Source organism: Lactuca saligna, chromosome 2 (assembly GCF_052625555.1).
Source record: "Lactuca saligna cultivar CGN05327 chromosome 2, ASM5262555v1, whole genome shotgun sequence".
NCBI classification, from domain to species: Eukaryota; Viridiplantae; Streptophyta; class Magnoliopsida; order Asterales; family Asteraceae; genus Lactuca; species Lactuca saligna.
The window spans coordinates 180,208,393-180,235,456 of record NC_136418.1 but is presented as its reverse complement, the minus strand read 5'-3'; the positions used below and the strand labels follow the sequence as shown (position 1 = coordinate 180,235,456).

The following is a 27,064-nucleotide window of genomic DNA, read 5'->3' as shown; positions in this document are numbered from 1 at the left end:
GCATCTTATTTTGTTATTTGTAAACTTATTTGTGAATAATTGTAATGATATTGAAGCTTACCGATTAAAGATGAACGAAGGCCGGAGAAGATCGTCGTATGTCTGTTGATTTCCAAGGCGACGTCTGAGTTTTTTTAAAATAAAAATTGGTATTTAGGTTTATTCACCTAAAAATAGATAAGATCCCATATTATCGCTCTTATATTAATTATCCATATATATTAGCTAAATGAATTAAATGAATTGGGGTAAAATAGTCCATACATTAATTATTTTTTGGAAGTATTAAATAATTCCTTGCAAAAATCACTTCCCTTGAATAAATTGAAGTCTCTTCGTCAAACTCATTTATCACGTCATGTTCGTAACGAATAAATGTAGCGTGTCATTTTTTGCTACTAGAGATGAAGCCGAATCAAAATCAATATCTTTTAAGGCTTTAAGAAATGGTATCATGTATGATTTATTACTTTCTTTAAAGAGTAACCAATCTTTTTTATTTGTTCCTTGACAACGAGTAAAAGAAGTATTCCATTCCCACCTTCGTTACTGCCTACCCAACGCTCATTTAAAGTTAATTCTTTTGACAAGAACATGAACATGAACATGAACATGAACATGCATTTTATAGTTGACCCAAATTTTTCGGCATCGTCTTCGTCTCCCCCAGAACTCAACACAGACTGCTGAAGCATCCTTTTATGCTAAACCTCTTTCGAACCTATATAAGCCGCAGAACCCTGATTTCCGTTCGCAATTTCTACAATTCAATCATCGACCCTATCTTCACTGTATTTTCCCCCAAAATGAACCCCGACGACTCCCCAGAACCCGAATTCGACCCGCGTGTGCCGTCCGTCCCCGTCTCCTACCCAATCAAAACCTTAGAAGACTTGAAACTTCGTACATACTTCGATTCTTTCCATTTCCAGTTCAATAAGGCTTCGGTCCCTCTACGTCGCAGTGGTGTTGATGGTGTTTCGTTGCCGAATCGCCGGAGGATTATGGTGTGCCATGATATGGCAGGAGGGTACACCGATGATAAGTGGGTTCAAGGAGGGAGTAATGCTGATGCCTATTCAATATGGCATTGGTATTTGATGGATGTGTTCATCTATTTTTCACATAGTTTGGTTACTTTGCCGCCTCCTGGTTGGGTTAATGCTGCTCATAAACATGGAGTCAAGGTATTTCTCATACGTTGACTTCTTACGTAATCTGAATAACTTAATCGTTTGAAACAGTTTTCTGGTCTCTGATCATGGAGACGTGAGATCATTTCAAAATTTCAAAATTCATCAATCATTCAAACAGGATCTGAAGTAAAATTAATATAGAAATCAAGGAGGAAAATCATTAAACAAAACCATCTGGAATTTCTGAATAATCAACACTTTTTATTTCTGCCTCTAAGATGCACATTACTTCTTTGGCTGTAGCTTTCTTTTGCGATCTTAATGGTGATCTTATCCTCACTATATGTAAGATTGGAGTCCTAAAATCCGGAACAGTTTCTAATTGTTTACAGAACTACAGGTCCTGGGAACTTTTATAGTAGAGTGGGATGAAGGAAAATTGATAGCAGATCAGTTTCTGGCATCAACTACAGTTGCTGACATGTATGCTGAGCGATTATCTGAGCTTGCTGTTGCATTGGGCTTCGATGGGTGGCTGGTAAGTAACATCATATTCATAATCATATATCAGATAACTTTTCATAATCATATGATGATTTGTTGATCCTGTTTTCACAGATAAATATGGAGGTCAGTTTGGATATTGAAAAGATCCCCATTATGAAAGAATTTGTCAGCCATTTAACCCAGGTTATGCATTCTTCAGTGCCTGGATCTTTAGTAATCTGGTAGGTGTTTCCAGTATTATAATTGTTTTTTCAATTTGTATACTCTGTTGTCTTTAAGCTGAAACATGTGCTATATGGCTATATGGCTATATGTATGTAGGTATGATAGTGTTACAACTGAGGGGCAACTTAATTGGCAAAATCAGTTGAATAACTACAACAAGCCATTTTTTGATATATGTGATGGCATATTTACAAACTATTCCTGGACGGTATTTCTATCATTATCTTCCTTTTTTATTAATTATTTTGTTTAAATGTTCTACCTTTTTGTTTTTAAGGATGTTATGATATGTACAATGTAGGAAGATTATCCAAAGTTGTCAGCTGCTGTTGCTGGTGATAGAAAGTTTGATGTGTACATGGGAATCGATGTTTTTGGTAGAGGCACTTATGGTGGTGGACAATGGACAGTATGTAGCTTATTTAATTTTCAAGATCCATTTTTTTAATTTTTTTAAATTTCATTTTTGTAATTGCCACTATGTTTTGCATAATAGGCAAATGTGGCACTTGATGTAATAAAGAAAGATGATGTGTCAGCAGCCATATTTGCTCCTGGATGGGTTTACGAGACTAAACAACCCCCGGATTTTCAAACTGCTCAAAATCGGTATTACATTTCTCTATTATTCTTATTTTTTTTTTTTTTTTTTTTTTTTAACTTTTAGCTCTTATTTAATTTGTGGTTACTTATATATAATGTATTTTAGGTGGTGGAGCCTTGTTGAAAAATCATGGGGAATAACACGAAGTTATCCTGAAGTTCTTCCATTCTACTCAAACTTTGATCGGGTACATAATAAGCATAGTTTCAATCCTTTACTCATGATAACCACATACTAATATTTGTTTACTGATAATAAGTTAATAACATAACAGGGTAATAGTTACCATTTCTCTGTTGATGGAAAATCAGTTTCAGATGCTCCATGGAACAATCTTTCTAATCAAAGCTTTCAGGTAACATATTTTTGTGATTACTTTTCGCCTCATCATCATATCTTTTTTTTTTTTTTAAATGTCATTTGTGTGTTTTGATAGCCTGTTCTTGAGTTTTCTGGAGATACCACGACTGAAACAATTCAAGCATACGTTGAGTAAGTTAACAAGTATATAAATATTCTAAACTTTTTAATTTGGTAATGTACAATTTAATGATTTATAGTTTTTCATTTTTAGTTTGAAGGAATCATCTTATAGTGGAGGAGGGAATATTACATTCAAAGGAGTCCTTGAAGATGGTGCTTATTTGAAAAAAAGAATCTTTCAAGGAGAGCTTCACATGGGTGATTCACCAGTCCACTTTACATACTCTGTAAAATCAGATGGGAGCTCTATGATTGGTCTTTCTCTTGAGTTTACAAACACCATTAACATGGAAAACAAAACATCGATTCTTCTTGCATCATCTGGAGATACATTACTCACCATGAACCAGTTTTCAAGCAAATTCGACAGTGTGATAATGCCACGTCATGTGAAGAAAACATCATCTGGATGGGTGATACAAGATAGCAGTGTCACAATGGTGGGGTCCACATTAACCGGTATCCATGCTGTATGCTATAAAACCTCATCTAAATTAACTTCGTCATCGGAATTCTATTCCATTCTTGGTCATATTTCCATCAAATCTTCACCACAAAACATGAGTTTCCCACCAGCATCGGAATGGAATGTCAAAAGTCAAAATGTCAACTGGAGATCTGGTTCGGTTTCTCTCAAGATTCTATGGACATTGAACAGCGGTGTGTCTCCTGGGTTTTCCAAGTACAATGTTTATGTGGAAAATGAAGAGGGTAAATTGGTAAAATCATCAAACTTTCTTGGAGTGGCATCAGTGGAAGCTTTTTATATATCTGACCTTTTGGTGCCAGCTGGCATTTCAAGTCTTAAGTTTATCATCCAAGCTTGTGGGTCTGGTGGGGCTTCTCAGGAGCTTGTGGATTCTCCCTTTCTTAGGTTGAAAGTTGAAGGTTCGTAGAATACATAGCTTTTTTTTTTATGCTCATGTTTTTAATAAAAGAAGTTAAGTCTATAACTGGTATAAGTTATGTAGTTGTTGTAACAGGAAATAACAATGTACTTTCATAGATTTGTGTATTAGTATTATATAGTATCATACTTTTATCTGTTCTAATATACCATTCTACTTTTAATTTTTTTCTTATTAAGGTATTATAGTTTGAAAAATCTATTATTGGGTAGATTTTTCTAACTACAATGCTCTAATAGAATTAAATAAAGACAAAATGGTATGATAAACAAAACAATGAAAGTAGATTGCTAGTTCTTTAACCCTTGAATATATCTCCTATAGAAATAACTGAAAATATGAGAAACCAAACCCAAAACAGGGTAATAATGTCTTTTTAAAAAGTTTAAAGTTAAAACCAAACCCAACATTTGGAAGCATTACCCCTCGAGTCCACCACACTCAAATGCCTACAAAGATTTACTTTTTTTTTTTTTTTTTTTTTTTTTTTGTATCCTTGAAAGCAAATTTTAAAAAAAAAATGATTAATGAAGGTGAATCATGTCTGTTTCCAAATTTATATTTTCTATTCTGTTAGACTTTTCTTCAATTTTGTCCTCAATAGTAATATATCATCATTACTTGTCTTTCTTTTATTCATGGCAATATTTGGTGTTGTGATGATTTTGTCACCTTTTGAAGTATTTAAATAGTGGTTAATTAAATGCACACGAATCGTCCCTGTGGTTTACCCCAATCTCCGCATTGCATCCCTATGTTTTGTATTTCACTCGGACCTTCCATTGTTATTTTAAAAATTGCATGCTTCATCCCTGGCTTTAAATGCCCCACATGCAGGGGCATTTTTGTCATTTATTTAGAAAACCCTCTTAGACAAAGGCACCCTTACCCACACTTCTCTTTGGTTCCTCCATTCTCCTTCATCTCTATTCTCTGGTTTTCCTTCTAAGAAGGAGAAAAAAATGCAAGAATATGCAATTGTGGAGCAGAAGCAGTGATCCGAACTTCATGGAGCAAGGACAACACAGGAAGGCGGTGTTTCTATAGTTGTATAAATAAGGTATCATGGATTGCATCCTTGTGTGAAATTTGTAAAAAAACCCTAAAATATGTGAAATTTTCAGGGACCAAATTGCAAGTTCTTAGGTTGGGTTGATGACCAGATGTGTGGTTGTAAAGACTCCATCCAGAAGCTTGAAGAAAAAAATCGGAAATTGAAGATTTATCTTGGTTTAAGCTGGATTATGTTTGTGTGCATCCTTGTATACAGATTATAGCTTTGAGTAATGTTACTTGGATCTTTACCTATGTTAGGTTTATGTTGAAAATGAAGAGGGCAAATCAGTAAAATCATCAAACTTTCTTGGAGTGGCAACAATGGAAGCTTTTTATATAGCTGACCTTTTCATGCCAGCTGGCATTTCAAGTCTTAAATTCATCATCCAAGCTTGTGGATTCTCCCTTTCTTCGGTTTCATGTTGAAGGTTTGTTGAATATGCTGCTTTTTTATGTCGTTTTAATAAAAAAAAAAAAAGTTTTTTCTATAACTTGTATAAGTTATGTAGTTGTTGTAACAGGAAATAGCAATGTAGTTTCATTGATTTGTGTATTATATATCATTCTACTTTCAACTGTTTTTGTATTAAGGTTGTATACTTTGAAAAATCTATTATTTGGTAGATTTTTCAAAGTATAATGCTCTGATATGAATAAATGAAGATAAAATGGTATCATAAACAAAACAATGAAAGTAGAATATTGGAGTTGGGCACACCTTTTTTGCGACATTAAATGAGAACCAAAAAAAACTTTTTGGTTGTGTTTTCTGTTTGCAGAAGAAACCAAACCCAAAACAGGGTAAAAATGTCTTTTTAAAAGTTTAAAGTTTAAACCAAACCCAACATTTGGAAGCATTACCCCTCGAGCCCACCACACTCAAATACCTACAAAGATTTACTATTATTTACTCTTCTTCTTCTTTTTTTTTAATCCTTGAAAACGAATTGCATAAACAAATATTTGATTAATGAAGGTGAATCATGTCATTTTCCAAAGTTTTAATTTCTATACTGTTGAAATTTCTTCTTCGTTGTCCTCAATAGTAATCTATCACCGTTACATGCCTTTCATTCATGGCAATATATGGCATGTGAGGATTTTGTCACCACGTAACGACTTGCCTTTCGTTTTCACCCGTGGCAATATTTGGCTTGTGATGATTTTGTCACCTTTTGGAAGCATTTAAATAGTGGTTTCAAATGCAATATTATATGTATATTTTTCATATTTTTATCTCCAATGATGATTCTCCTATTAACCTTTTCAATCCCACCCACTAAGTTTGACTATTTCTGTTTTTATTAGTAAGGTTTGACTAGTAATTCCAAGCATTTGATATGCCTTGGTCGCTGTGAACTTGTGTCCCACATGTTTCATGATGCATTCTTGACCAAAAACCTCTCATTTCCCTTCCTTTTCTTGTTTATACTGTTTTGATTTTTCGTTTTTTTTTTTTAAAATGATTTGGTCGTTAATTAAACTATAGAAATGAGGAATCTTTTAGTAAGTTCACTTGCACTTGTATTCACTGCTTTTTATCCTTTTTCTAATTTATCCAAACACTTGGATTTGTTTGAATAATTGGATAGGTTTTTTCTTCATTTTATATTAAAAAATCTAGACCACAAGTGAAGTCATAGACGTTGTTTTGTTTACATTTGTCGTTAACTCATTACTCCACCCACCACCCACTCCACGTGAACAACCTCTCTTGATCACGTTCTAAACATACCTCAAACTTGTACTTTTATGCATCCATACAGTACAAGTCTTTAATGCACGAAATGTCTTGCAGTTTTCTATCTACACTTGACCCATGATCATAATAATTAATAAACAAAGTTTAGCCTTCAGTTTACTGTTGTTTTGAAGTTTCTATGATTGGCATTCCACAAAGAAACTAAGTAATTTAATTCCAAAGATGCTTTTGTTAAGTCCTTTTTAATATATTCCTTATGGATTGAGAAGAACATACTTAGCTAGCTAGCTATTTGGTTCTAATCAGCAGATCTTGATTATTTGAAATAAGAATTAAGAGATCAAGGCTCAAATATATGTATTTTTTACGAAAAAATAACAATTTCAAATAATTACGCGTTTAACGAAAATCGAGGCGTTGATATTTCTTATTTATTTATTTGTATAGTTTTTAATTGTGCCACATGCTAGAGTTGACTCCATTAAACCTCCCCATGTTTTCAAAAACATTTACCTGCTCTTTACTTGCTATTGTTTTTTTTTTTTTTTCTTTTTTGTCTTGCTCTACTTGTAACTTCGAATAAAAACAAAACCCAAGTGAGTACTACTACTACTCTCTTTCACACGTTTACACACCCATGCAAAACACACAAAGAAGGAACTGTTTGTTAACTGTAAACACTTTAAAGAAAAGTCAAAGTTAAAGATCTAAAAGATACTTGTATTATAATTAAACCACTTTAAATAACGTTTATCATCATGCCCAAAGAGAAGAAGACTCTCTCTTCAGTGTGTCGTACTGAATTACATTGTTACAAGTAAAGTTCAAGTATTGTTCCTGATGTTGATGATGATGATGATGATGATGGTTGATGATGGTATTACTATTATGCATACGCGAGTATGACATGTCATCTGAAGAGACGCCATCCTCTGTTAACATATTATTGCTGTATCCAGGATGACCTGGCAAGACACCATTGGCGGATAGTACTGGAGACTCTTGTTGCATTTGAATGCATAGCATATCTGCCTGAGCCATTGCCAGCTGCATTTGCAACTGTGAAACCTGACTCTGTAAATACGAAATTGCCCCTACACATCCGTAAACAGGATCTCTCATTCTTGCATTCGCTTCATACACCAGGCTGCTTACTGCATCCGCTCTTTGACAAACAGGAAGCTCCTAAATTTAATTTGTGACAATTTGATCAGCTTAGTTTTGTTTAAATATGATTTATATGAAGTGTATATGTATACACCGTGCATTTTAAGGATGTTACATCTGTCTGTCTGCCTGTGCCATGAGCACAGACAGGCAGATGTAACATCCTTGAGATACAGATGTTGTGGGGGGGTGGGGGTACCTGCAACATCTTGCTAACATTGCTAGCACCGAAGATCTTGTGAACGATTGCAAATTTGTGGGGTTCATCCGATGAAAAATAGGGTGCAAAAATGCAGTCTTTCGCACATCTTCTTCGCAGTAGTTTGCATGAAGCACATGGAGAATTCCCAGGTGCCATTTTCTCTCTGTGTCTGTGTGTTTGTGTGTGTGTGTGTGTGTGTGTGAGAGAGAGAGAGAGAGAGAGAGAGAGAGAGAGAGAGAGAGAGAGAGAGAGAGAGAGAGAGAATAGAAGAAGAAGAAGAAGAAGCAAGTTTTTGAGGGGATATGTGAAGAATGGAAGTGAAGTCTTTGTGTAATATTTATATTAGAGGCAAGTGTGTGAGTTGTAGCTTGGATGGACGCGTTTACTATTGTAATTTCTATAACAAGTAATATTTAAATATGATGATTATAATTAGTATGATGATGTATTAGAAGATTATAGATGTGTGAGACTTTGAGTACGTTTGGGTGATATTTAACTTATCTTAGTTATTTTTTTAAATTAACTAATAAATACAAAGGATTTATGTCATATTTAGACAACTATGTCTGAGTTACCATTAACTTGTGAAATTTCTAATATGAAGGCGTTTGCCTTTAAACTTAAAGTTACGGTTGCACTTGGGATTTGGTCATTTCCACATTGATTAATTTGTTTCGGGCTCGACAAAGATCGTTGACTAAATGTTCACTTATCATCCACATGGACCATTTGATGATTTTCATTTTTCTTAAATTTTAACATTTTCTACTTTAATAAATAAAAATCATTTATACCACTTGTCACATTCTCATGTATTTTGATACATGTAATTTTGCTATTAATTTTTAGAAATTAATTTTCACTTGTTATTTTAAGCCAAAATGATCTACATAGGAAAAATAATCAAACTTTGTTGTTTTTCATTGATAAAACTAAAAAAAATGGTTAAAACACAAATATGGTCAAAATATAATTATTTCTCCGTTAGTTTATTTTATTAGTATAAATTGAATTATTTATTTATCCATCATTTTGTTTGTATTTATTATGAAATTTACTTTAAGAAAAACTTAATGTTTACATCTTGATATTTAACATTTTTTAAAAAAAGCTTAATATTTCTATCTTTATATATAACTTTTTAATCATCAATTACGAGTTCATATCTAGTTTTTATTTTATATATAAATGTGTATTATTTGAACTTTGAATAATTATATTTTTAAACCCCGAATTTAGCTGATTTTTATAATTTTTGTTCTTAGACAAATAAATATGAAAAAAGAAAAAGTAAATTTGTGAAAAAAAAAACTAAGTTTGCTCAAATTTGTAAAATAATTTAATTCATAACAAACTTTAAAACGTGTCAATTTTATAAAAATGAAAGTTGGAGACCTTTTTATGGTTGGTAACTTTTGATATATTAAAAGCTAGTAACTTGTAAGTGGCAATTCATAAAACAATACGACAAAAACACATAATATAATATTGAATGAAATTTGGATAAAACTGAAATTCTAATTCTTTTTTGTGTCAAGTGAAATTAACATAATATTAACATTCGGTTGTCGTGTTTATTATGTATTATTTTGAATAAACTAAATATTTATTTTATTATATTTTCTCTTTTTGCTGTGTTGATTGTTTTTTTTATTATGTTTTAACTGCGTTGTTTTCATGTTAGTAAAGCAAAATACATTATTATGTTGTGTTGATGTTATATATAAATTGTTGTGTTATTTCGTACCTACTAAAAATATCGGTGCCAGGTTTAAGACTTCTAGTAACTTGTTATACCTAGTGTTGCATAAGCATAGCAAGTCATTTTTCTCATTTCATGGTTCAGTTACTCCTTGATATAAGAAAAAGATGTATATGATATAAGAAAAAGATGTATATGTTTCCCTAAAATAGTATTAGGCTAAAAATCAAAATAACTCCAAACAAAAAAATCCAGTTCATATCAATCAAAATAAAAATCAAATGGGTTCCGAACACCAAAATAAAACTTTAAAGCCACTTCTGATACCAAATTTTCTTCAACCTTATGTTTCTTTGTCTTCAACCTTCACGTGCCTCTTCGTCTTAAACCATAATAATAATAATAATAATAATAATAATTACAATCAAACACTAAGGCCTAATTCCCGAATTTAACAAAAAAAAAATAAAAAAATAAAAAAAAATAAAAAAAAAATAGAGAAGACAAAAAAAAGTCATGAGAGAAAAGAAGATAAATGAAAAGAAAACAAAAATTTCTTTTGTGTTAATCATTTTGCTATTTGTTTCCAAATTCTCCCAAATCGGAAGAAAAAGTTAAGACGGAAAGTGATATTTTCATTTTCTTCCGCTTCCTTCCTTTAATGAAATACGAAAACACCAATTTTTTGTATTTTCTTCTCATTTCCACCAATTTTCTTTCTTTTCTCATGTTAAGTTGAACTCGGAGGTGTAAGAAAGGATCAAAGGCAAATATTGCAAAACAAATACAAAAATAAAACCCTAAATCTAAACACATGAAACCTTTCTATAAATACGGTCATCTTCAAAACCCATGCCATTGGGGAGATGGTTGAGAGATCGATTTACGGCTTTTGTATGTTAAGATTTCATAAAACTGAAACTTCAAAAGCAACCGTCCATTGTATAACCTTCATGACTAAAACAGATAAATTAAACAGTTTTTTAATCTAAAATCCTAAATAAATGCAACATAAATGTGCTGATTTATTTATTGTCCCTACTAATTGTCTAATTTTTTGTAAGGCCGGATGGAACGGGTGCGGGGAAAGGAAGCGGGGAGCTTCCTGCCCGACGGAACACCACACCATCGGTGCGGGAATGAGTTGTGCGGGAAACGGAGAGGGAAGCCTCTCCCGCTCTCTCTCTCTTGCTGCGATTGACCGGCTTTTTCATTTTTTTTTTTTTTTTGAGAAACTACCGTTGCATAACGGTAAAAAATGTATTTTATTATTATTATTTATTTTTGCTGTAACGGCTACTTTTGTTTTTATTTTTATACATACATACATATATATATATATATATATATATATATATATATATATATATATATATATATATATATATATATATATATATATATATCCTTTTACAACTACTATAAATATATACATATAACTAAAAACATCACATTATTCTCTATTCTCTCTACTTTATATCAACAAAAAAAGAATGAATCCCGACAAACAAACCCCAAGTTCCGATCGACGGAAAAAAAAAAGCCATGGTTCGAGTATAAACATCCCTCATCGCAACATTTTTGCTATCGATTCATCCCCGCAAGGAGTTTATCGCCCCCCCACTCGATGCTCCCATACAATCTTCACTACAATTACAATACCAAAATGTTGGCTAATATTACCCGATGCAAGTTCCAAATGTTCTCTCACAAATGTTTTCAAACTTTGTTGTGTTTCCGGATCAACGATCGCCAAATCAACCTCAACCCCAAACTCAATCTGAAACTCAAACCCAAACCCAAACCCAACACCACCACCAACTTGTCGATGAATCGGATGACGTGGAAGAAGAATACATGGTTCCCGAAACTCAACCAACACCACCACCACAAAGACGTAAAGGGAAAAAACAAGTGCGCGAGGGTGTCGCACAACCGGGAAGACAAAAGCCGACAGCATGGGTTCCACACAAAGAGTTAGTTTTGGTCAAAGCTTGGGTTTATATTTCTGAAGATTCGATTCAGGGAAACGCACAACCAGGAGAACATTTTTGGTTTCGCATTTTAGAACGATTTCGAGAGGAGCTAGGAAAATGTGACGATTACCGTACGAAACATCAACTTAATTCGATGTTTCGAGAAATAGCAAAGGGGGTTTCAAAAATTAACTGGTTGTACAACAACCTAAAAACCCAACGAAAAAGCGGCCAAGGCGACGAAGAAATACTTCAAGAAGCGTTGCAGTTTTACCTTGAGGAAATCGGAAAACCATTTAAAAATTATAATTCATAACAAAAGTAAGGAAACCGTTAAATAATTTTATTTAATTAAAAAAAAAAAGTAAGGGAAAGGCTTTTCACCTATTCCTTGGCTTTTAGGTGAGGGAAAAAGAGGTATGATCCACCAAAAGTGAGGGAAGCTTTCCTCCCACTCCTTCCAATCTAAGTGAGATGCTATCGTCTAGATTCATCTAAAACCGTCCATAGTATATGTTGTAATTGATATTTTCTTTTTTTGTGTACCCAACATAAAATATATAAAATTCGATAATTCTCTTTACCACTTTTATATCTTAATTTATTGACTTTGTGTTTTCTTCGAGTGTTGCCTGGACTATTCGAAAAGATGATGGATTTTCAAACCTAAACGTACCTAGAAAGGACTAATGTCATTGTCACTTATCTGGGTTTTTGTTAATTTATTAATATAAAAATATATATATTTTTTGTAATTTTAAGAATTTTATTTGTCTTTTTCGGTCGGTTGGTTGTTGTAGTTAACTTTCGTTTTTGTGATTGTTATTTGTAAGGGTGAGCAATTGGTCGGTCCGGTTGGCGGATCGAATCAGAATTTATGTCGAATAGGGATCGATTTTCATCTAGCGGACCCATTTTCGGTTCTTTATATTGTCCTATCAAAGTCTCAAAACCTAGCACTTGTGTATGAATCTAATAGAAACACAGAATAATAACACAATTATTCAATAAATAAAAACCAATTTTATTTGTCGGGTTTTTATGTTTAAGCACAATGATCCATAAATAACATATATTTTGAATTCTCTCAAAAAACTCACCACAAACTCTCAGATTTCTCTACATAGCCTCTCTCACACAGAATACAATACAAATTATTAACTCTCAACTAATGAGATCAACTACTATAAATACTAGTCTAACCTAACCAATTATCACAAAGATAGGAGATAAAACTTTATGTAGATTTTCCAAATCTTCTGATAAAATCAAATCACTGATTTGATGGGATTGAATCTTTTAAGATAAATGTTTAGATATGGTAAATAAGGAACATATTAGATCAAATCTTCAAAATACTTCTTCACCAAGTATTTCTGATATGCTTCAGATTTGGACATCAACGTCAGGAAGTAGACCTATCAATGGAGCAGATTTGGAGCGAATCACCTTTGATCCAAATCCTTTAAAAATTTTAAAAACATGAAACCGTCCTGTTCAGGGTTTTAAATAATCGAATCCATACTCGTATCCACCGAATCAAAGAATACCCAACCCATTAACCCGAGCTTTTTACAATATTAAATTTTCATAATTTTGATGTATACCACAAAGTAATATTTCTCAATAATGATAAATATCTACTTAAACAAGATCTACATTCCTTAATATTCAAAATCAAATACAATAAGAATTATAATTTACCTAGACATTGAGTTGTATACTTTGCTCACACACACACACACACACATATATATATATATATATATATATATATATATATATATATAATGGAATTTTTGGCAGCCATGCTGCTACGCAGGGCATAAATCCCCCTATGCTAAATGTAGCTTAGTTTTGGCTCGTCTCCATTTAGAGCTCTACGCCATGTGTAGAGCAGCTTGTACGCAAGGCATAGGAGGGTTGACCGTTGACTTTTGACATTTGACCGTTGACTTTCGGCATGGGTTGACTTTGGTCAATTTAAGGGTTTTGGAGTGTATACTGATAGTGGTACTCTTTATTGCTTTTAGGTGCCATATCAGTCTTTACTGGATGAGAGTTGTGGTGTTTAGCTGCTACCTGCGAGGTGAGTCTTCTCACTATACTAGCTTGTGTAGTATTATATACGTGTTGATCATATGGGTCTTATTTTGTTGATTATTGTTATATGCGAATCAAGTTGTTGATAACTTCTAGACAACTATGAGTCTATGGGACTGCTGATAATTCTCATGGTTTTTGATAACCCGTTAGATGTGATGTTAATCCACAAGGCGTGTTGTTGGTCAATTGGGACCGCTGATAGTACCCAGGGTTGCTAGTAACCTATAGTTGATTGTTATGTTGTGTTGTATGCGATATTTGGGGAACTCACTAAGCTTTGTACTTACAGTTGTGGATTAAATATTTTTACAAGTACTTATCGAATTGAGAATGTGAGACTATACATACACATCAACAAATTTATTATTGAGATTCCACATTATCTTCTTATTAACTATGATTTCGGAATAATGGTTTATGAACAAATGGTTTAACATGAATGTAATTTACTAAAAATGGATGTTATATTATTTTAAAAATGAAAATTCTAGCGTGAGAATTTGGGATGTTATAATCCGATGTCAAAAGTATGAGTTATGCAATTTCTAAAAGTTTCACATATTACACATTAAACTTGAAAAGCTGAAAAACTTTCAATTTTGATATCCCGACTTCGGAAGACTGTAACTAATTTAATGAACATGCAAAAGTCCTAAAACTTGTATCAACATAGAAGATTTTCCGCCACTCTCACATTTAGAAAGTTTGTTATTTTACAAGGTTACATTATCATCAATCTCAAACCCATATAAGAGTAGTATTATATTATAATATATCACGTCGAATTTTTGGATATTGTCGAGAAACAAATTTTTCGTTACTCAAAGGCAATTTTCCTTAAAAGGGAGCTAATATCAAAATATGTTATTGTCAAAACGAAGTTTGGAAAAAAAATACTAGTTTGATTAGTTTATTCGAAATCAAAAAGTGATAAGTTGCTAAATTGTTTTTCTGGCGATTGACTAGAAATGAAGAAATATATTTATATGCTTAAAATTTCCAAAATAATACATCATTATTGACTTATTTTCCATTTTATACACTTTATCATTTATCATAATATTTAGACAAAATTACAAGAATGGTCCTTGTGGTATGTCAAAACAAGCAAGTTTGGTCCAAACAAGTTTAAACTCGCAAAGGTGGTCAAAAAGTTTCATTTTGTCGCGAGTTTGGTCTATTTTGTTTTGATCTTTTTATAAAATGATGATTTTGCGCTTGGTATTATCTTTTTTTTAGTTTTTTATTACAAAAATCTAAAAAAGAAAAGAAAAAAGAAAATACTCAGTTATCTCTCTCTCTCACTCTCGTTTTGACCTCTGGTAAAGGAAGGGAAGGAGGAACCAACGATTTCACAAATTCTCACCCTCCTCTTGTCGAAGCACCACCCAAACACCCTCAGTTGTTGTTATTCTCGATTCCCCTCTCATTATTTTCTTCCTTGACTCACCGGAAAAACGAAACAGAATGAATGAGGTTGTTGCCTCTGTTCTAACCACACCTCCTACGGTTGCTGAGAAATCCCACGAAACCCCTACCTGCTGTCGTTTTTGTTCTCCTTCTTTTTTTAGTCAAGCACTGATGATGCTATCCATTGGTCGATTGTTGTTGTTGTTGTTTCCTTTCTTTATTCGATTGCTGCCGGAGACGAGGTCGAAGAGCCCAAGAGGATCGCTACAAAAACGGGCTCCCCTTATTCGTAATTCCTCAACAACCATCAATCTATCCCTCTTGTTGCTTCCGATCATGTTTTTCTTCTCGATTCGCCGTAAGGAGATGTTCAGATCTCTACGACGACTTTGTTCTTCAATTAGGGTTTATGTCTTCGTTTTTTAGTTAGGGTTTTTTGCTTCAGATCTGTTCATCTATCTGTAGATTTCTTGCATTCTTGAGTTCTAAAAAATGTTTTTTGTTGTTGGAATCGGGTTAGAAAACACACACATAGAAATGTTTTTATTCCTGAAATCATTGATTCTACTGTGCTCTTGATGTTGTGTGTATGAGAGAGATGAAGTGTATTGATTAATTTTTGATTTTCTGGTCACAAGAACACACATGTCGTATTTTTATCTCTAGATCGAATTTTTGAAAATTGGAGCATCAAATAAATGGATTTGGAACACACACACACAATATGACAAGAACACATACAAGAAATCTAGAACATGAACACATACAACTACAAGATCTGAACTCAAGAACTCAAATTTCTGATTTTTTGTAAGCAAGAACAAGTTTGGGTTGTAGTGTACAACCTGCTAAAGCTTTTTTGGAGAGAGAGAGAGAGAGAGAGAGAGAGAGAGAGAGAAGAAGAAGAAGAAGAAGAAGAAGAAGAAGAAGGGTGGAGTGAGATTTTTTTCTTTTTTGTTTTTTGTAATAAAAAAATATAAAAAGATAGAAAAATACCAAGGAAAAATATGTCTTTAAAAAAAGTTTTGAAAATTTTGGATTAAAATCGCAACAAAATGAAACTTTTGGACCACCCTTGCGAGTCCAAACTTGTTAGTCTTGACATACCACATGGACCATTCTTGTAATTTTGTCTAATATTTATGAGAGAAACTTGTATAATAATATTTAAAAAAATATCATATATAACCCACTTGATTCACTCTATTATTTTCTTGTAAGGTCGGTCCGGAACAGGAACGTCTGTTTATCACCCCGATTCGAAGAATTCACTATTTCAGTATCAAATCTCTAGCTTTCATCTCGTTAAAGCTTTGCATTCTTTGGGAACCACACGGTGGAAGTTCGAAAGAAATATAATAAAATACATAATGTGAAAAGTGAACTGGCGTACTCATAATAAAGTCATGATAACGAAAACAAACAGGGCTAATAGTGTAGATATCCTTTCAGACTTTAGTGTTCAAATAAGGCTAAATTGGTAAATACATGGGCTGCCATTCATCAGTCTTGGGTCTTGGCCCGAGTTTGGCTAGTTTGTTGAGCTTACTCAAGCATTTAAGCAAAAAAAAAAAACGTCAACATATGTAAATATAAATATGTAGACACGCAAATTTGGATTTACACCAATAACTCACTTTATATTTTCTGAGTAATTAAATCAGTTATAAAAAAAAAAAAAAAAACATGACACCATCGTCATCCAATATAAAACCACAACACACCATCGTCATGACCATTGTAGAAGAGAGAGAAATGAGTGTAACATAGAATCATAGACTACTAGCGGGTCTTCATGCGCCTTTAGGATATACACACATCCCAAAACATGAACTTAGTCAGAGCAGAGGAAGAAGACACCATTTGTCTTATTTTTCCTACAAATGCGTTTTGGCTTTGATGGTCACGTCTTGTTAAGATTGAATTATATAAAGAGATAGGTTAGATGCAATATATCGGTGGTGGTAAGTCCATAATAGAAAACCATATAGTTTTCTAACCAGATTCAACCGAGCTGGTTTAAGAGAAAACCGATTTAACTAGAAAAATAATTGATTAAACATATGGTGGTAAAAAGGTTGAGTCCAAATAGGTTGGTTTGGGTAATTATTGTCAACTCATTTTCAACTCACTAACTTATTTAATTTTAATATAAATTTAACTTAATAATTATTTAAATATTATTATGTATTAATCTAAGTATTAATTAAAAATTATAATGTTGTATTGTTATTTATTTTTAAAAAAATACAATCCTAATTCTTGTCTTTTTTCTTTGTGCCGACAACACTAGTCACTCTTTAAAAACACTTCGAAATTATATATCTTTAATGTTATTTGAAAATTTTCTTTGCATTTGTGAATCGTGATTGTGCTTTTATTATATTTTGAAAGTTTATTTAAGTTTGGAACTAATTTATTTAATTGGTGTAATCTTTAGTTATTTGACTTATTTTTTTTATTTTAAATGGGTGACCGCAGGTTTAACTCATTTATTTAATAGGTTGGGTTAAAAATTATATAAACAGATTAACCCAATGACAACCCATTTATCTGAAAGATTGGATTAGGTTGGAAATATGCACTCATTTAAATAATAATGTTGGGTTGGGTTGAAATATTAAACTCAACTAAAAGCCAACCTAGATCAACCTATTGCCACTTCTAGACGTAAGAATTGTCAAATTGTTGTTGGATCGATGATTCGGACACAAAAAGTTGTGATGATCCATGGAGACAACTATAAAATACTGAGACAAAATTGCAAAAATGGTCATTGTGGTATGTATTTTTTTTTTTTTGGGTTTTAGTCCAAATCATGACTTTTGTTGGATTGGTGATCCTTTTGAGGTAGTTTCATTGCGTTTTTTGGTTTCTCGGTAAACTGAAATGACTGTAATACCATTGAGATATTTATTTTCTATTTTTCTTTCATTTTTTAAAATCTTATATTCATTAAGTTATTTAAAAAATTAAAAAAAATAAGTGGGATCTCTCTATCTATCTATCTATCTATCTATCTATCTCTCTCTCTCTCTCTCTCTCACACACACACACACACACTCTCTCCACACAAACAAAATCCTTATCGGCGACATACAAACACCACACCTCTCCTTACCATTACATCTGTCTTTCTAAACTTTTCTTCTCTACCCCAAGAGGCTTATCTTCTACACAAGCTCAAACATATCGGAGATGATAACGTATGAAGCAATAAACGACAGTGGTTAGGGATTAACGGACGTGGAGGTCCTTATCCTTACCGGCTACACAGAACAGACAAAACATTAGTGGAGGTGGAGGTCCTCATCTCTACAACCGCTCTCTGGTAACTCCTACTTCCATCATCGATGCATCAGCTTTATATTTTTTCACTCCTAGTAACTCTTTATTCCATCATCGATGCCTAAAAGGTTTGCTATGACTGGTGTTTTGTGATGTTTAGCTTGAAATAAAATGGCAGAGAAGGAAGCCCTAGATTACGAAAACTTAGATTGATCTTGAATTTTTTGTACCAAAGCTCACGTCGGCAATGATCATAACATATATACATATATGACCTAAATTTCAAAACGTTTGGATCACCTGTGGTGGTTCTGGGAGGAGTTAGCGACCTGAAAGTTGGAGGAGAGGATGATGGGGGCGGAGACGTTGAAGTCGTAGATGGTGGCATCTTGGAGGATAAATCGAGGTTTTTGCACTGAAGAATTACCCATCTGATGAGTATTCGTTTGATTATTTTACGCTTCTTACCACCGTGGTAGTGGTACTGTTTGACCGACATGGTGGTTGGTGGTGTTCGATGGAGGTTTAGGTGGATCAGAGGGATAGTAATCTAGTAGAAAGAAGTGTTGAAAATGAAGATTGGGTTGGGGAAGAAGAAGATGGGGTGAGATTTGTTTTTACTTTTTCGTTACTCTGTGGAGAGAGAGAGAGAGAGAGAGAGAGAGAGAGAGAGAGAGAGAGAGAGAGAGAGAGAAGAGAGAGAGAGAGAGAGAGATCCTTTCTTATTTTTTTAATTATTAAAATAAATAAATTAGTATTAGATTTAAAAATAAATGAAAGAAAAATAGAAAATAAATAGTCCAAGGGTACAATCATTTACTATTCAAATGGACAAAAAACGCAACGAAACTAATTTAAAATGACCACCAATTAAAGAAAATCGAGGTTTGAACTAAAACCACAAAAAAATACATACCATATAGACCATTTTTGCAATTTTGTCAAATAGTGACAAAATAACCTTTTGTACATGTGAACTTTTTGGTTTAGATGATGATTCGTACACAACACTTTTCAGTCATACACAACAAATTATGTTTTATATAGTTGTACAGTACAATCATTTAAAACATAAATTGTAAAAGTCACGAGAACCTTTTGGTCTATCATTCAAGAGTCACGATATGGTATTTGCTGTTATGGTGATCATATTGTTAAATGAAAAGAAATATTGAATACACGGGCCTAAGAATAAGATGTGACTATTTAGTGGATAGTTCTTCTATGTTTTCGGACTTTTATCTACTTTACAAGATATATTATTTTTATTAAAAAGTTTTAAAATAAATATTCGATATGCAAAGCTACAAACACAGTCACGACAAAGCACAATTCAGAACCTGGAGCATCTATACAGGTATAGCATGAGCCAGCCACGCGCCTACCTCATCTATTAAATCCTAACCCTCCACGTGTCATCCGATCCTGCGGCTGTTCGTCCACGCCGACTTGGTATATAGTGCTTCTCCTCTTCTTCCTTATCACTTATCAGTGACACACACACACACAAACCTGCTCTCCATTTGACCCTTAATCACTCTCTTAAGCACTCTCTGCGTCTTTTATCTCTTTCAGAAATCATGCTTCTAAGAGCTCCACCGACTATCTTCTTGCGGAACGGTGCCACCGTAGGCTCCGGGGATAATTTCAATGGTTCTAAGCTATCATCCTCCTCTGTTTCACCTCCGTCGGTTATCATTTGTGCGGCGGCGAAAGGCGGATCTTCGAATAATAGGCCGATTACAGGCGTTGTGTTTGAGCCGTTTGAGGAGGTCAAAAAGGAGCTCAATCTCGTCCCTACTGTTCCTCAACAGTCTCTTGCTCGTCAAAAGTACGCTGATGATTCCGAGGCCGTTATTAACGAACAGATCAAGTACTCTTTCTTACTTTACTTTTTCATTTCGTATTTCAATTTATTCTGTTGGATCCTTGTTTTATATGCTATTATTATTGTTTACTAGAAAATTGTGACTAGTAATCTAATATGTTTGCACTTTGCACATCCAAAACCGCATGCCATGTGTTTGATAAAATTACCAGGAGAAATCTGTCTGTGTGAATATATCTTCACAGCTTCACAGGTTTCGGTTTTGATAGATTTAGGTGACTCTGTGCATGATATTTAGTACATTGTCCTCTACTTAATGATCATTTTTTGTCAATTTGTTGTCGTTTTGATGGAGATTAACCATTTCATTAATCGGTTTAAACAGTATCTGATGTCTTTGTTAACAGATTCTGTTGATGGTGAGTTTGTCCATGTTTCTAATGCTAATCTTCTTTTTGTTGTTGTTTTCAGTGTCGAGTACAATGTTTCATATGTGTACCATGCTATGTATGCCTACTTTGATAGGGACAACGTTGCTCTCAAGGGCATAGCCAAGTAAGTTACCATCATCATCATCATCATCATCATTGCCATTTCTATTAACAATCAGTTGGACAAGATTTGATCGGACTATGGATACGAATCATTTTAGGTTCTTTAAGGAATCCAGTGAGGAAGAAAGAGAACATGCTGAGAAGTTTATGGAGTACCAGGTGCTTGATAGTTTTCTGTAGCAGTCTTCTTGGTTCATGTGTATATAGTTGAGAACTTGACGCATACTTTTAATGGTTATTGATCAAAGTTATATGGTTTTTCTACAAATTTTTCTGCTTTCAGAACAAACGTGGTGGGAAGGTGAAGCTGCAATCCATTTTAATGCCATTGTCTGATTTTGATCATGCAGAGAAAGGAGATGCACTTTATGGTAAGTTGTTAGCTATGATATGATTGTTTGGCCAAAATTTGTATGTTTTGGTTTACCTGCGTTTAATTTGTTGACTTGATTGTAGCCATGGAGCTTGCATTATCACTGGAGAAGTTGACAAATGAGAAGCTCCTTCATGTCCATGCGGTATGATTACTAACCAATCGAGGTTAATGATTGTTTATTAAGCTGATTTAAAAGTGGGAATTGAGTTTTTTGGGATTGTGAACAGGTAGCCAACAAGAACAATGACGTACAATTAGCTGATTTTGTTGAAAGCGAGTTCTTGGGTGAACAGGTAGAAATATCAAATATACAGATATCTTTTTGTTTTTTTTTTAGTTTTATTTAATAATTGGTATGTGCTAATGAGGGAGTTGTTGATAAAAGGTTGAGGCGATTAAGAAGATATCTGAATATGTTGCTCAGCTAAGAAGAGTTGGGAAAGGACATGGTAAAAATACGATTTTAATTTGTTGGTTAATAATATATATTAGAATTTGGTAAAATGAAGTGTATAATTATTATTATTATTTTTTTGAAATATCAGGAGTTTGGCATTTTGATCAGATGCTGCTCAACGAAGGTGCTGCTGTCTAAGTGTAACCCCGATTAAAGTGATGGTGCAATAGCAATATATATATATATATATATAGAGAGAGAGAGAGAGAGACTAGCTGTCTATTCCCTTCCCCCTATTAAGCTTTTTGTTACAAATGCTTTTCACGTATTTATCTTATTTTGGTTCTCAAGTGTAAGGGTTTATATATTTGGTATTTCAATAATCACAACCATGGAAATTGGAGTTTTGTCATATTTTCGAATAGCTGTTTGTTGTAAGTTTATGACACGATTATAAAACTAATCCTGCCCCTTCTAAATAACCACCGGCTAGCCCTATCGTAAAATATCCAATATCCGAATTACCCGTCCGAATTTTCGGGTATCGGGTAAATTTTTTCGGGTAATCAGGTAACCTGATTTTTTTGGGTCGGGTATATGATATATTTTTTGGGTTTTGGGTATGCCTGAATTACCCGAATTATTATTATTATTTTTTTGTAGAGTTCGAATTATATAGCATATATTTGATTACGCTTAAACTATTTATTATTATTGTAAAATATGAATTTATTTATTATGATAATATGATACTAACAATATTAAAAATAATTGTTTATATATTATCATTGTTCTTTAAAATTTAACTGTTTTATAGATTATAGTTTTTATTGCAACTAACAAACTTATTATCTTGACGAAACTTCAGAACATGGTAAAACTTATGGCTGCAATTATCTTAAACATTTTAAACTTTTAAATTAAAATCTTTAAGTATTTGTTTTTTCTTTAACATCTTATTAGATTAGATTTAGTTGTTAAAAAATTACTTGATATCTTAGTATTATTAACTAATAAATCTCAATGTTCAAAGCGAGTAACTTCGTTTATGTCTCGTTTCTTTACATAAACAAGACTAAGCACAACGTATTTATTTCACTAAATTTATTTTCAAATGAAATTCAAAAAAAAATTATATATTTCGGATAATATCCGAATAACCAAACCCGATCTGATACCCGAATTACCCAAACCCAAATTTAGTTTGGGTAAGGTAACGGGTATTTTTTCTAACATTAAAACCCGAATAATCCGACCCGAATCAAAACCCGAAAAAATTACCCGATCAAACACCCCTACCTCTGGCCCCACCATAAAGCTTAAAACCATTAAAAAAAAGGAAGAAAAAAAAAACTGTGGTTTTAATTCTATGTATGTGTTAATGATTCGTTTTTCTATTTTTTGTTTATATATATTGAAATATACACAAAAAGATGATGGGAACAAAGAGTAGAAGAGGGTAGGGATGACACGTTATCAATCATGTGTCATCCAAAGTGTTCCTTACGGGTGACAGGTGGAGGGAGGGAGGTACCGTACAATTATTGGATTAAATGGTCGACGAGTTATTCCATCCGTTGAAAATAAAATGAATATATGTTGTTATCATGGATGGGTCACATCATTTATCAATAAAGAAAAAGTGTTATCTGGTGAGGATGATGGTAAGAGGTCTCAATCGGCCAAAAACTTAACTATTATAATACAACTGGTTACGCAAAACAAGACCATCATATTTATGGGACTTTACAATATATGATAAATAAATATAAAATATATTATTTATATAAAATATTATATATAATTAATATTTATTAAATTTGATTATGATAATATTTTTTTATAATTAATATTTCATTTAACATTTTCATTTGACTGTATAAATACAAAATGAAATGATCACAAAACACTACTATTTACTATTTACAATAATATCTTCAATCTTCATAGCTACACACTCGCAAGTTTTTAGTTAAGCATTTGTCTAACTGTGTCCAATTGTGAAAGTGAATAAATTACAAATGACCATCAATTATGTTGAAAATCAGAAGGATAAATCATTAATGGCACCAACTAAGCAAAACTGTGGATGGTAAAAATTAGTGATAAAACCCAAGTCCATACTAAGATACCAGGAATCAGTTGGGACTCGGATCGGGAAAGTGATAATGAAATTGGAACCTGATATCATTCAAACGATGATTGAAAGATCAACAACGGATTATATACTAACTTTATATACAAACATTTTGTAATTTTAACCAAATCCGTTGTAGTCTAGTTGGTTAGGATACTCGGCTCTCACCCGAGAGACCCGGGTTCAAGTCCCGGCAACGGAATTGCATTTTTTTTTTCCTAACTTCATACATAGGTCAGTTACGAGACACTTGGAACTTTCAAACTATTAAACCCATTTTTTTACTTTATGGTTTTTGAATACTCTTATATGTGATTGTTATATCAGTCTCGGAAGATCATATAAAATGAAATCATATTTAAATAATATTTATGTGAAATATTTACATTATAACTTGATGTTGACTGAGACATTGTTAGTAGAATCAACTTTAACGTTTAAACATTAACCATAATTTTTTATTGCCGTAAACCGTCAAAATTAAGAGAAACATTTTAATAAGAAAAAATGATCATCACAATCATGTATAACTAAAGGCATAAGGCTACAAAAAGATTATTATAAGTTATGTTGTCTAATTTTAGATAAACTTATGAAATTGTGACGCTCTACGAAACTTCTTACAACCTGTAATGTAATGCTCGATTTCAAATTAAATATAAATTTTTTTAAGACTTGAGCACCCGACTATATAATAAACTAAAGAGGTGAGATCACATTAAAATAATCTATGTTTAATAGCAGAAACTCGAAAAGAATAATGGATTAGACTTCATAAGTGAACAAAATAAAACAAAATAATGAAAATTACTATTAAAGTTCCACCATAAATTATTTAGATCACAACTTTTATTTGGGTTTGTTCTTTTTCTAATTCAAGTCTATTGTTTTATCGAATAGTTTCAACCATACATATAATAAATCCAGTTAAATCTTCTCTAATAAATGAGGTTTTTTTTTTTTTTTTTTTTTTTTTTTTTTTTTTTTGCTATTTGTCACACTCTCATTCATTTGGCACATATCATTTTGTAGTTATTTTGAATTAATTTTTATTTCATATGTAATTTTGTGATTTTCCTATTTTATTAAATTTTATATGATATTTAAATTTAATAATAAATGCATATTAATTTCATTAATAGACTTTCTTTATAATTTCAAAATTTTTAAAATAAAATCTTATTAATTTGCTTTGATTATTTTATCTAAATGATTTGTTTATATTTAAAAGAGAAAAAAAAACACTTTAAGTAATTCAATATTTTTCTCATTTTTCTTGTAAATTCAAAATTTTCAAATGTTTATACATATTTAATTGTTTTAAATATATCCATGTAATACATGAGGCTCACACTTAATCTTTATTCAAACAAATTTATACATATCAAATTGTAATTAGTAAAATATTAAATGTTTAGATTGATCATTTGTAAAAAACAAGGAATCCCAAGTTGAAAAAAATTACCACACAATTGAAAAACAAATGAACAAATTCATCAATACATCGTAAAACAATGTGTTTTACTTTTTCTTTTAAACATATTTCCCTTTAAAAACTTATTAGCACTTTTTAAAACCTAAATGTATCTATCAAACTAAGATTCTAAATAACGTAAGGTATGACTTGGTGGTAATGATATGCCTTTTTTTTTCCGAGTCTTAGCGAGCCATGTCGTCTGTAAAACATGGCATAAAGCAACAATTTTGTATATAATTAATATTTTTATATGTATTTTCAATTATTAATCATTTTTATATACATATATGAGTTAAAGCGACGTTTTGGTAAAACTTGGCGGCATGTACAAACCTTGGAGCCATGACGGAGCCATAACAAGCTTTTTAGAATCTTATATATGACATCATCTTTCTTTAATAAATTACAATCAAACATCTAGATATTAAAAAAAATAGTAAAGCTAAAGAAAAAAAATACTTTGAGATTTCTTGGAAAGCAACTGATGAATTAGCAGCTCTACTATCGTAATAGGTGAATGTAACACTCGTAGATTCTGATCAGTCAATCTGAATATTATAAGCGTTAAAATTAACTTTTTAATAGAAGATTATTTAGGATAAATGAACATAACAAAATTTATTGTATATATGACAAAGATTTTGTGTATATAAAGAACGCCTAAATCTGACTTCATTAGAGTAAGTTATGATTTTTCTAATATTTCAGTGTAACAGTATATGACTCAAAAACTAAAATTAAAATCAGTTGATTGTTAGAAAAAACAATCTAAACTAGAGGTGAAGATCTTGCCAATACTTATATGTTGATATAAAGATAGTCGAAAATGGATATCTATGAGAGAGTTATGAATTTTTAACAGATTTTAATAGTCTCAGTCTGTTAAAAATATAACGTTATATGTAAAATCAAAACTAGCTGAGAGAGTCTAAATGAAAATTATAGATAATATTGATAGCTATGCGTTTATATTAAATCCATCGAAAATGGAGCTTGTATGAAGAATATATGAATTAAAAAAAATAGATTTTTTTCGCGTGCAGCCACGATCACAGACAGCATGTGCGACGCGCATATGACATTCCACGAGATTGCTACATGTCATCTTCCGACCAACTATGTGGTGCCCACAAATAGGGTGTGCGGCGTGCATCTGCTTTTTTGCATATAAATAGCCTTCGAAGTTTTGTTCGTTTCTCACACCTTTCCCTTGCCTTTCTCTCATAATATTCTATAATTAACCCACAATTCCTTTAGTTTTTAGTATATGGATCAAGATATCATCAATAAATATAATGACAAACCAATCCAACATCAGTCTACACACGCGGTTCATGAGATCCATGAATGCGACTGGGGTATTTGTGAGCTCAAAAGGGATAACCACGAACTCGTAATGACGATAACGAGTCCTGAAAGCAGTTTTTTGGATATCCACATCTCTGACTCTTATCTGATGGTAGCCTGAATGCAGATTGATCTTAAAGAACCAAGACGCATCCTATAATTGGTCGAATAAATCATCAATCCTCGAAATCGGATAACGGTTCTTCACCGTTAACTTGTTCGGTTACCGGTAATCGATGCACATCATGTAGGAGCCGTCCTTATTCTTTACAAATAAAACCCATGCACCCCAGGGCAAACTACTCATCATGATAAACCCCTTGTCTAATAGCTCTTGTAGTTGTGTAGACAACTCCTGCATCTCTGGTGGTGCTAACCGATAAGGTACCTTGACAATCAGATCAACACTTAGTACCAATCAATATGAAACTCCACCTACCTCTCCGGAGGCACCCTAGGCTAGTCTTCCAAGA

General features: G+C 32.5%; 3 protein-coding genes and 1 non-coding gene across 7 annotated transcripts; 3 read left to right on the top strand and 1 right to left on the bottom strand.

The window, feature by feature from the left end:
• The first annotated feature begins 502 nt into the window (after window positions 1-502).
• LOC145028368 (cytosolic endo-beta-N-acetylglucosaminidase 1-like) lies at window positions 503-8,247 on the top strand. Of its 4 annotated transcripts, none has more exons than XM_078977050.1 (12): window positions 503-1,187; window positions 1,537-1,674; window positions 1,755-1,864; window positions 1,965-2,076; window positions 2,170-2,277; window positions 2,365-2,477; window positions 2,578-2,659; window positions 2,747-2,827; window positions 2,909-2,964; window positions 3,047-3,843; window positions 4,817-4,923; window positions 4,988-5,171. In XM_078977050.1, the coding sequence occupies exons 1-12, from the start codon at window positions 702-704 to the stop codon at window positions 5,138-5,140; spliced, it is 2,343 nt and encodes a 780-aa protein (XP_078833176.1). In that variant the 5' UTR covers window positions 503-701; the 3' UTR covers window positions 5,141-5,171. The 4 variants fall into 4 exon arrangements, with proteins under 4 accessions (XP_078833176.1, XP_078833175.1, XP_078833177.1 ...); XM_078977049.1 differs by having other exon boundaries at window positions 4,814-4,923; XM_078977052.1 differs by having other exon boundaries at window positions 1,078-1,187; window positions 1,512-1,674; window positions 4,814-4,923.
• Window positions 7,321-8,146, bottom strand: LOC145028371 (LOB domain-containing protein 12-like). Its single transcript, XM_078977054.1, has 2 exons — window positions 7,988-8,146; window positions 7,321-7,806 (listed from the first exon to the last, which is right to left on the bottom strand). The coding sequence occupies exons 1-2, from the start codon at window positions 8,144-8,146 to the stop codon at window positions 7,378-7,380; spliced, it is 588 nt and encodes a 195-aa protein (XP_078833180.1). The 3' UTR covers window positions 7,321-7,377.
• An 11,709-nt stretch (window positions 8,248-19,956) lies between the features above and the next one.
• LOC145028369 (ferritin-4, chloroplastic-like) lies at window positions 19,957-22,042 on the top strand. The gene is made up of 8 exons (XM_078977053.1): window positions 19,957-20,348; window positions 20,775-20,858; window positions 20,956-21,016; window positions 21,141-21,228; window positions 21,314-21,375; window positions 21,461-21,526; window positions 21,619-21,682; window positions 21,779-22,042. The coding sequence occupies exons 1-8, from the start codon at window positions 20,056-20,058 to the stop codon at window positions 21,826-21,828; spliced, it is 768 nt and encodes a 255-aa protein (XP_078833179.1). The 5' UTR covers window positions 19,957-20,055; the 3' UTR covers window positions 21,829-22,042.
• Window positions 22,043-23,896: 1,854 nt separating this feature from the next.
• TRNAE-CUC (transfer RNA glutamic acid (anticodon CUC)) lies at window positions 23,897-23,969 on the top strand. The gene has a single exon. It is a non-coding gene; the product is annotated as a tRNA-Glu (tRNA).
• The last annotated feature ends 3,095 nt before the right edge of the window (window positions 23,970-27,064 follow it).